Genomic DNA, 11,746 nt, shown 5'->3' on the forward strand with positions numbered 1-11,746 from the left:
GTTCACAAGCTTACAATCTATGAAGAGGGGGGACTCAAAAGGTAAAAATAAAGTGCTTGTCATGTACGGTCTAGCCATTAGTGTTATAAGTAAGGGCATTCAAATAATGCTGCCTGAACTAGTCACCAGCCAGTATGTGTACAAGTACAGATAGAAAGTGCTATTGAGTGCATGGAAGGGAGAACATGGAATTTTTAATTAGATTAGTGAGATGAGGTGATAGACCAGTCTAAAGAAATGTGCTTTAAGGCCTTGCTTGAATCTGAGGATACTGGGAATTAACGTGATTGTCTGACTTATTGCATTCCAGAAAATTGGTGCAGCATGAGAGAGGTCCTGGAAATGGTAGTGGGAAGTTTGGATTAAAGAGAATGTTAGCCATAGGTAATTACCAGAAAGGAGAGGACAGGTAAGCTCGTAGACAGAGATATATTACGCTCTATAGCGGAGAGGCCACCAATGCAAAGACTTGCACAGAGTAGCAACATAAGTGTAGCAGCTGGACAGAAATTTGATCCTGGCTGCAACATTCAAGATCCAGTACATTGGAGAGTAAGAGGGAGACGGATTAGAGTTGCAGAAGTCCAGGTGAGAATGAATCAGAGCAACAGTAAGAATTTTTGCAGAGGGAAAGGTCGAATTCTAGAAATGTTTTTGAGGTGCAGGTGACATGAGCACGTGAGTGATTGGATATATGGAATGCAGGAAAGATCTGAATCAAATATATCTCCAAAACAAGCATGCTGCTTGGGAGATATGGTAGAACCACACACAGAAATGGCAATTTTAGGTGTAGACAGTTAATAGAGGTAGGAAATGCAAATAGTTCAGTTTTTGACAGATTTAGTTGTTTTTGCAATAACTTTATATTGTAACTCTTAATGTGATTTTTTTTTAATCTATTAAAAAAGCACAATAAAACCTTTATTACAAAAACAGTATTCTAAGCTATATATTCACTTTAATGAAATTGGTTCCTATTTATTATCCATTTTTCAATTGCCTTCTGAAAGTCTGCATTTCTAATGGTGTAAATGAAAGGGTTTATGAGTGGTGTTATAACTCCATATATCACAGCAAGCACTTTATCTTGTCCAGAAGAAGGTGAACTTGGATGAAGAAATGGAATCAGTATTGTACCAAAGAAAAGAGTTACCACAGTTAGGTGAGATCCACATGTTGAAAAAGTTTTATAACTTCTGTTTATTCTGGGAGTCCATATTACCGTTTTGATTATAGCAATATATGAGATTATGGTTAAGACCAGGTCACCCACCAATATACATTCCCCGATAAGATTCACAAATATTTCAAGGTATTTATTATGCTCACAAGACAATTTTAAGAGTGGTGGGATATCACAGAAGAAGCTACTGACTTTGTGATCATTACAATACGGCAAGGATGCCAAAAACATTGTTTGAAGGAAAGAATTCAGGAATCCTATAACCCAGGAGAGCATTACAAGATGTATACAAAAAGATGAGTTCATTTTTATTGAATACAGCAAAGGATGGCATATCGCGATATATCTGTCGTAAGCCATAACAGACAGGAGGATACATTCTGAGCCACCTAGTGCAACAACAAAGTATATCTGAGTGAAGCAACCAATAAAAGAAATTGTTCTGTCCTCCTGAAGAAAACTTTTTAGGCTATTAGGAGTGATTGCTGTGGTGTAGAGGATTTCAATGAAAGCCAGATTTGCCAGGAAAAAGTACATTGGTTTATGAAGATGAGAATCATGCCAGATCAAAGTAATGACTGTGAGATTAACAATATCTGTCATGATGTAGATACCACAAAAGACTACGAATATAAGATATTGCCTTGATGGATTATTTAATATGCCCAACAATACAAATTTGATGGAGACAGTTATATTATCAGACAGCCAATGTTGTCTCTGTAAATAGACAGCTCTGAAAATGACAGTAACACAGCTTAAACAGGAATAACTTAAAAGCAGAAAACATGCTTAAAGGGGTTGTCTGGTCAAAACCGATGAGTTTGCGGGCACTCTGTGTGACTGCAGACTTATGAATCCCCCCCAGTGCAGGCACTGTGCGCTGTAGGGATTCGCTGGTATCAGACCCGGCACTAGAGGGTATGTATGAGTTATACATACCCCTGGTCAGTGGGCGTGGCCTCGCTCTCCATACACTTGTATTGAGTGAGGCTGTGCCTTCTAGTCAGACACGCCCACTGGCCATCCATGCCACTAGACGGGGCGTGGCCTCTCTCCATACAAGTGACTGCACACAAGGATTCATAAGACTGCAGTCACACAGAGTGACTGCTGACTTATCATTTTTGACCGGACAACCCCTTTAACCAGACTAATCTGGGACATTAGAACCACATAAATACATATAGCTACATGAGAAGCTGGGTAATTATTGTACAATAAACAATGTTGCTGGAACTTTAGGGATTTTTCAGGTGAATAGAGATGGGATAACTTAGTAGAATAGAATTGAATTATAGTTGAATTTTACAAAAATTCACGCTCTGGAGAATACAGATTTTCTATAATTCACCTCGTATGCTATCAGCAAAATGGCAGCCAGCTACAGACACCATCCTGATGAGGAGTAGAAAGCCAGCAAATGGATAAAAAGAAAATAAAACATACTCACCTCTTTGGCTGACCAACTGAAAGCAGGCAGCAACAATCAAAGGAAAGAAGAACAGGACCCCACCATAACTTAAAGCAGGTATCTAAGTGGGTGAGATGTAATGATAAAGGTCTGAGCTCCTGGTCTAATTTCTTGCATGAGTCATCGTGGGGGAAGAGGTAGCACAGCTTAATTTACCTCTGTCAGATTACAAACCTTTCTATCAGCTCTCCTCATTTCATAGCACTGTCAGCTCTGCTGTACTGTGCTTTCCACAAAAGATGTGTGATGAACTACACTTATGTCTGTGCTCAAGCAACTTGAAATCATTCTGCAATGAGATCAGTTATGTCATCACATCACGCACATGTGACATATAATGAAAGCCTGCTCTGATCTCACTGCAGAGCGAGTACAAGATGTCTTAGCACAACAGACAAAAATGTGATATTGACACTTTGAGCTCTCAGCTCCGCACAGGCAGCGTGGAGTGAGGGGAAGTACAGGAGAGCTGACATTGTTATGAAAGGACAGCTGATAGAAATGTTTATTATGTGGCACAGCTAAATGCCACTGTACTGCCCCTCCCCCACACTTACTCCAACAGATCAAAGATGTATCATTGCAATTTACACACTGTGAATTTTTTTTCCAAGCTATAGTGGGGTCTAGTTCTTCCTTTTTTGAGTACTTCTGCCAGGTTATGATGGTCAGCATTACACAGGGCGAAAAAGCACACATCTAAAGTGAAAACTCTGTTAAACACCCACATGAACATAACAAAACTTAACTCATTAGGGGCCAAATACTTTGGTTGCTAAAATCTCCACAACAGAAAGGCAAATTAAAAAAAGAAAAATAAACACACATTTTATTCTGCTGTCACTTCTACATGATGTGTCCCATTCAACATGATAACTTTGCTGAGAGGTCATCTTCAAACAAATCTCCAACTTAAGACTCATTCAAATGAGTTTTTCACTTATAAATTCTTTCCATATTTTTCATTTCAAAGAATTATATCTTTTATAGTCTATGGTATTCTTAACATGTTCATGTACTTTTGTGGAATCATGATCACAGATTAAGCTCATCAAAGCAAGTCTATGGGTCCATGAAAAAATGCTCTAGCTCTCAGACGCCATCCATGTGCTTCCTGTTTTTTAACAGACTATTTGGAGGTAAGTGTATGGTTTTATATTTTTTAATGAATTGAAGAGCTTTCAAAAATGATTTGTCTAGTAGCAGACAATTCCTTTAAATATTTTAGCTAAAATTAAATATTTTTGTTAAAAAAATATTTTTATTTTTTTTTATCCAAGCCACGTGTTGGATAAAAATGGTACTATTAACCCTAATAAATTCCTTGAGGCTTTTAGTTTTTAAAATTAGTTCACTTTTTGGATATTTCCACTCTACTGGTATCTGAGGGCTAAGCAACTACAATACCTTTTAAACTCTGCGTGTACCCAAACAGCAGTTTTTTATTACCCTTTGCAAAATGAAAATTTGAGACTAAAGCTATACAATATTTGAGAAAAATTTCCTTGCCGGTTGTTAAAGAATTCAATGAAACATCTGTGTGGTCAAAATTCTCACTGTACCTCTGGATTAATTCTTTGATAGGAGTTGTTTCTATAATGGAGAAACTTCTGGTGACTTTCCACTATACTTAAACCCTAGGTCTCTGCAAATGAGACAGTGTGTGGAAGCACCATTCCAGTAAAACTTGTATTCCAAAAAGCCAAATCACTCTTTTTCTTTACTAAAACTTATGTGCCCAAATGACAGTTCATAACCCCATGTAGAATATTGCCAAACCCAGGGGATATTGTGTAACAAATTGTTTTTCTTATATGGTTCTTATTAAAATTGATACTTTTGAGCTAAAACTGCATATCATTAGGAGAAATTAAATTTGTTTTAATATTTCTAATATATTGTATTAAAAATATGTGGACTTAAAATGCTCACGTCATCTTTAGCTGAATTCATTGACAGGTGTGGTTTCCAAAATGATGTCTATGTGTTTTTTTTAATATTTTGGCAACCCAAAACCTTTGCACACCTGGAATGGTGCCTACATAACATTCTAATATAAAGTAGCTTCAAATCCAGAAGGAGCACCTTCGTTTCTGCAGATTATGTATTCCAGTCAAGTAGTGTACAAGGTCCACATATGATATATTATGAAGATTTTCAGTATCAAATTATAAACCAATGATTTGTGTTTCTCTATTAACACATGTTGAGTTAATGAAATGTGGATTTAACTTAAACACTTGAAATGAAGTTTAGAATTTCACCTTCACTTTCCTTAAAATATTAACAAAATTCCTAAATGCTGCTTTGAAAACTTTCAGGAATGCAGTCTTTGAATTTGGGGGAAATATGGGAGGCTTCTAATATGTAAACCCTCAAAGAAACCTAAGAACTGCATTGGTTTTGAAAAACTTCTTGAAAAATTAAATACTGCTGCTAAACATCCCAGCTTTCTAACTTCCTAAAAAATGAAAGGATATTTGAAAATGACACCACCATAAAGTAGGCATGTGGTAAATGCTAATTAAAAAGTATTTTGGGTAGTACGGCTTTTTTCTTTACAAGCAAGGAAATACACATTTCAATAAATTTAGGTGTTTTAACAAATGAACTCAGAAATGAATGCATCAACCAAACTTTATCACTTACTAGAGGAATGTATCATGAAAAAATGTTCTCAGAATTACATAAATGAATAAAAGCACTAAAAAGTTATTCCCACATAAAGCGAAGCATTTGATTTGTAAAATGAGGCTCAGCAAGGGGTTAATTGGGCAATAGCTTATACTATGCTAGTGATGTTCCAAAACTTGTTTGCTTGGCTGCCTGCAAAAATTCGAAGCACAATGCCTTGCAGACTGAAGTCAATCTCCCAAGAACAAAATAACACAGCTTCGCTGACATGTTCTGATGAAAAACTCTGAACCAGCAAATTCTGCTACAATAAGACAATATAAGACAACTTACACCATTTCAAATGCGATTTATATTAATGTGTAAATGAAATTCATGGCAAGTTGACTCCCCTATAAAGATTTCTGCTTATCTTCTTAATACCCATTGGTAATTAAGCTGATATGTACCCATGAGAATTTCATAATAGATTAGTCTTTAAAGGACAAGGCCGTTCTATGTTTTTTTACATTTGTTTTTTCATCATATGTCTTCCAAGAGCCCTAACTTTCTGAATTTCTCAGTCGGCATACCGGTTTTGGTGGGAAAAGCAACATTTAATTTACAATATAAAGTATTACTGGTAAATACAAAAATGTATTTTGGGTAACACTTTATGTTGGACAATACGATAAAATTGACACTAAATTTATTTAGATCCAATATGTTTTACTACATATAAAAAATAAAACATTTTAAAGGGAGACTGTCAGCCCAAATTTCCACTTCAAACTAACCACATAGCCATGTAGGAGACAGGGTAACAATAAACAGTGTTATTTTTGTTTTCAAATCTGTTCCTTTTTTGTCCTCAAAAAAATGTTTATTTTAAAATGTAAATGTAAATACGGGTGCACCGTTGTCGTGACTAAATTCCTCAGTGCACCATTCCACCTATTTATTACTCCTTCTATGTTGTTTGACAGCACTGGCTTGACCAGAGCTAGTTCTGTCTAAAGATAAATCTATATAATATATGTATTGTTCCTGTGCAGGAGAGATCGCACAAAAAACTCTTTCAAATCTGCAGTCATCTGCTATCACTTAAGTAGAAACTATACCTACAGTTGTGGCCAAAAGTTTTTATATTGATATAAATGTTGTTTTTCACAAACGTTTCCTGCTTCATTGTCTTTAGATCTTTTAGACAGATCTTCTATTGTATACAAATGTACAATTATAAACATTTCATAAGTTTTGTTTTAAAATTTTATTGATAAATACATCAAGTTTATGCAGAGACTTAACATTTACAGTGTTGACTCTCATGTTCCACGACTTCTGTAATTCGCCATGGCATAATGGATATCAACTTCTGGGCCAAATCCAGACTGATGGCAACCCATTCTGACATAACCAGTGCTTGGAATTTGTCACAATTTCTGTGTTTTTGTGTGGGGGGGGGGGGGGTTTTATGTCCTTTTTGAGGATTGGCCACAACAGGTTTACAACGGAATTGAGATCTGATGAGATTCTTGGCCAAGGGCACAAAATGTCAATGTTTTGTTCACTGAGCCGTTTAGTTATTACTTTTGCTTTGTGACATGGTGCTCCATCATGCTAGGAAAAAAAGCATTGTTCATAACTAGTGCTCGACGATTTCGGCGCTCGGCGAGCATTTCCAGGTTGCTGGGGCTGGAACTCGGGTCCCCTCCCTGCATGTTTGGCGCTCTTTAGAGAGCCAATGAACATGCAAGGATTGCCTGCCATGCACTGTAATGCCATAGCCATGTTGGTTGTGGCATTACAGCATCATCAGGTGTATATAAGACCGGGCACCGCCATGCTTGTCACAGTGTAACCAGGCAAAGTAGGGAGAGCTGCTGCTGCGTCAGGGAGAGATTTGCTTCTTCATAGTACAACTGAATGAACAGTCCTTCTGAGGACTAATCCAGCTGCATATATTCAGTGGTGATAGCAGGAGTTAGGCAGGCAGGCAGTGTATGTGGCAGACTGCAGTGCATAAAGTGCAAGAGGGTCCATTGAACGTTCCTGCTGCTGCTGTTCTTAAAGATATTTGTAGACATAGCCCCAGATATCAGGGGCCAGGGAATTTTTTTTTTTATCTTAATCCTGGTTATTTGCTTAAAAAGCAATCCATTACACCATTTTTCTGCTCCATTTGCTTGTTCTCACTGCAGAATAAAGCCAGATCTGTTCCATATTTCAGCGATAAAAATCCAGAAATTTAAACTGAACGTGGCAAATATTGGCCTCCTTTTCAAATTCCGTTGCAGTGTGTCGGTCAAGCTATTCACACTAGGTGACTGTGAAGGATAGTATTAGCAAATTACAGGCCTGCTATTTAAAACCGTGGTTCTCTGTCAGGCATAACACCTATAAGAGTGTTCCAAAATCTGACATTTCTTCCATTTTCATTCCGTTGCAGCGTGTCGGTCAAGCTATTCACACTAGGTGTCTGTGAAGGATAGTATTAGCAAATTACAGGCCTGCTATTTAAAATTGTGGTTCTCTGTCAGACGTGTGACATATAACTCGTGAACATGGAAAATATTGTCCTTCATTAAAAATGGGCAAGGTGCGTGGCAAGGGATGGGGAACAGGACGTGATGGTGATGGTGCATGCAGAAGCCGAGGACATGGCCGTGGGCAAGCTGAAATTGTACCACAACAAACACCCACATCTTGTCGCTCGAGCTTCCTTTCCCAATTACTAGGGGACCTCAGTACACCACTCTTGTACACAGAGCTGTGTCAAAAGGTTATTGGTTGGTTAGCAGAAAATGCTTCCAGTCACTTAGCCAGCACCAACCTGTCTTCGACACGATCAAGTCTCAGTAGCCGTGATTCTGGACTGCATATTCCTCACCCTGATCCTCCTGCCTCCCACCATGCTGAGTTCCCGGAGACAACTGATCCCACACTTGGACACTCAGAAGAGCTGTTCACTTTTCCATTTGTAGATTTGGGCCTCTCATCTGGCCAGCTTCAAGCGGGTCAAAAGGAGAATGCGTGTAGCGATTCCCAAATATTTGAGCAGTCACAGTCACATGAAGGCGACGGTGGGAAAGTGCAATTACTGTCGCAATAGGTGGATGACGATGATGATGCGACACAATTGCCAGAAAGTCAGGAGGAGGACCAGGGTGCGCAAGTGGAAGATGAGGTGGTGGCTGATATAGTAACTGACCCAACTTGGCAGCGGGACATAAAAAGCGAGGACAGCAGCACACAGGAGGAGAGAGGCATAGCACCACAACAGGCAGGAAGAAGCCGTGTGGTGGCTGCAGACACAAGGTGGGAAAGCGTTCCTCATAACGCCAACATGACGGAAGTTGCCAGTACAACTGTTAGGTCTTCTCAAGTCTGGTTATTTTAAAGACTCTGCAGATAACCCCAAAAAAGCTATTTGCACCACCTGCCAGGCCAGCATCAGCAGGGGTAGCAAAACTAGCAGCCTGACCACCACCAGCGTGATCCAGGCAGCAAATCACCAGACTAATTGGGCCGAACCCCATGATCCAGCAACAGTGTCTGCGGATGACACCACTGCTTGTTCTGCTGTAGTGCGTGCCAATCTCCTGTCCATGGCGCATACCAAGATGCCTCCTGCCCTGCACCTGTCATTGCACACTCTCAACTAGCACCCATCAACAAGCACGTCCACGTCCTTGTCCCAGCGCAGCGTTCAGTTGTCCCTACCCCAGTCCTTGGTACACAAGCGCAAATACACAGCCAATGCCCCACAGGCCACACTACTAAATTCACACATTTCACAAACGCTTTCACTCTAAATGTTGTCTTTTAGGCTTGTGGAGACAGAAGCTTTCCGCAACCTGATGGCAGCGGCCGTACCTCGGTACTTGGTCCCCAGCCGCCACTATTTCTCCCAATGTGCACCTAACCACGGACACGTGGACAAGTGCTTGTGGGCAGGGACGGTACATCTCGCTGACTGCGAGGATTGCGGGCCCTGGGTCAATCAGGGTTGCCGCCACAGTCTACAGCTCCTGCACTTCATCCTCCTCCTCTTTAGCCTCCATCTCCGACATGACCACATCAGTTGCAAGCTGAAAGCACTGCAGCACTGCCTCGGCCAAGCGGCAGCAGGCTGTGCTGAAGCTAATATGCTTAGGTGACAAACCGCACAAAGCTGAAGAGTTGTGGACAGCTCTGAAAGAGGAGGCAAATCTGTGGCTGACATCGCTGAACCTACAGCCAGGTATGGTCGTGTGTGACAATGGCCGGAACTTGGTGGCTGCTCTGAGGCGAGGCGATCTCACACACGTACCATGCCTGGCCCATGTGCTTAACCTCGCGGTTCAGCGGTTTCTCAAAACCTACCCGGATGTGTAGGATATGCTTGTCAAAGTACGCCGCCTGTGTGCCCATTTTGGAAAGTCCGCTACAGCTTCCGCCGCCCTTGCCGTGCTTCAGCAGCATTTGCAGCTTCCAGCTCACCGACTGATCTGCGATGTCCCCACGCTTTGGAACTCTACATTGCAGATGTTGAGAAGGATTTGTGATTAGAAGAGGGCAGTTGTTGACTACCAGCAACAACAAGGCCATCGGTATTCAGGTCAGACTCCACACATAAGACCTCAGGAGTGGACATGTCATGTCAGACATATATACCATCCTCCAAAACTTTGAGGACTCCACCAAGATGGTGAGCTGCGATGACGCCGTAATTAACGTCACCATCACACTTCTCTGTCTTCTGAAACGCTCTCTGCTCACAATTAAAGAGGATGCATTGCAGGCGGAGCATGATGAGATGCAGCAAGGAACCATACAGGGTGATTCCACACAGCCCAGCCCCATCTCATCCCAACATGGATTGGGTGACAATGATTAAGAGGAGGAGGAAGAAAAGGAGCTAGTTTCCTGCGCTTTAGACGGTACTACCTGCACAACTATCATACCGTCTGTTCAGAGTGGATGGCTTGAGGACAGGGAGGAGGAAGAAGACGATTAGGATGAGGAGGAGAGCATGGTCAATCGTCCTCTTGGTGAGGACACGGACGTCTTGCCTCTTTTCAGTCTGGCACACATGGCTGAGTTTATGTTATGCTGCCTTTCCAATGACACTCGTGTTGTCCAAATTTTTGGGAAACAGTCATTATTGGTTGGTGACACTTCTAGACACACGCTACAAGGAGAACTTTCTGTCTCTTATTCCCTTGCAGGATAGACCTAATAAAATGCTGCAGTACCAAAAGGCCCTTGTTGCGGAATTATTAAAAAAATTCCCATCTGAAAATGCTGGCGGCAGAGGTCACAGTTCGTTGGACAACCAAGGAGTACAGGTGATAGAGAAACTAATGCAATTGAGCAGAGGCAGAGGAACATTGTCAAAGTTCTGGGACAGTTTTCTCAGACCCTCCCATCACACAAGCCCTGATGCGCGGGGTACTCTATAAAGGAGGGAAAAGTTGCGGAAGATGCTGAGGGAGTACCTTGTCGACCGTACCAACATCCTCCGTGGTTCCTCTATGCCTTATAATTATTAGGTATCCAAGCTGGACACGTGGCATGAACTGGCTCTCTATGCCTTGGAGGTCATGGCCTGCCCTGCCGCTAGCATTTTGTCAGAGCGGGTTTTTAGTGCCGCTGGTGGAGTTATAACTGATAGGCTCATTCGCCTGTCAACGGAAAATGCTGACAGGTTGACTCTTATAAAAATAAACAAGGGCTGGATTGGGCCAGACTTCTCAACACCACTGAATGATAGCAGCTTAACATAAACTCAAATACAGTGTCTTTTTTGGGGAGGTCTAACTCTATTCCCATGCACCTCTGTCTTCACATCAGACATGGGTATACGCTTCCTGATTTTGTCTATTTGCTCTTGTCCTCCTCCTTCTCCGCATCCTCAACCACCACCACCATATCACCACCATATGTACCATATCAACATATCTACTGTACATCTCTTGCAAAGGACATTGGAGTTCCTCCAAATTCTTGGCAGCTGTTGCTTCACGGCATAGGCAAACAGTATGGGAGACCCACTTCCTAATAATGGGAACATTGTTTTCAGGCGGCCCTCCGACCTCTACATGTCTTGCAAGGGACATTGGAGTTTCTCCAAATTTTTGGCAGCCGTTGCATTCACTGCATAGGCAAACAGTATGGGAGACCCACTTCCTAATAATGGGAACATTGTTTTCAGGAGGCCTTCCGACCTCTACGTCTCTTGCAAGGGGCATTGGAGTTCCTCCAAATTTTTTGAAAACGTTGCTTCACTGCATAGGTAAACAGTATGGGAGACCTACTTTCTTATAATGGGAGCATTTTTTGCAGGAGGCCCTCCGACCTCTACGTCTTTTGCAAGGGGCATTGGAGTTCCTCCAACTTTTTGGCAGCTGTTGCTTCACGGCATAGGCAAACAGTATGGGAGACCCACTTCCTAATAATGGGAACATTGTTTTCAGGAGTTCCTCCAAAAT

General features: G+C 41.3%; 1 protein-coding gene across 1 annotated transcript; it reads right to left on the bottom strand.

The window, feature by feature from the left end:
* Positions 1-961: 961 nt before the first annotated feature.
* Positions 962-1,789, bottom strand: LOC141165086 (olfactory receptor 6B2-like). Its single transcript, XM_073650726.1, has one exon. It carries the CDS (start codon positions 1,787-1,789, stop codon positions 962-964), a length of 828 nt encoding a protein of 275 aa, XP_073506827.1.
* Positions 1,790-11,746: the final 9,957 nt, after the last annotated feature.

Source organism: Phyllobates terribilis, unplaced genomic scaffold (assembly GCF_046119375.1).
Source record: "Phyllobates terribilis strain yellow unplaced genomic scaffold, ASM4611937v1 Scaffold_1__5_contigs__length_1240528914, whole genome shotgun sequence".
In the NCBI taxonomy this organism is placed as follows: Eukaryota; Metazoa; Chordata; class Amphibia; order Anura; family Dendrobatidae; genus Phyllobates; species Phyllobates terribilis.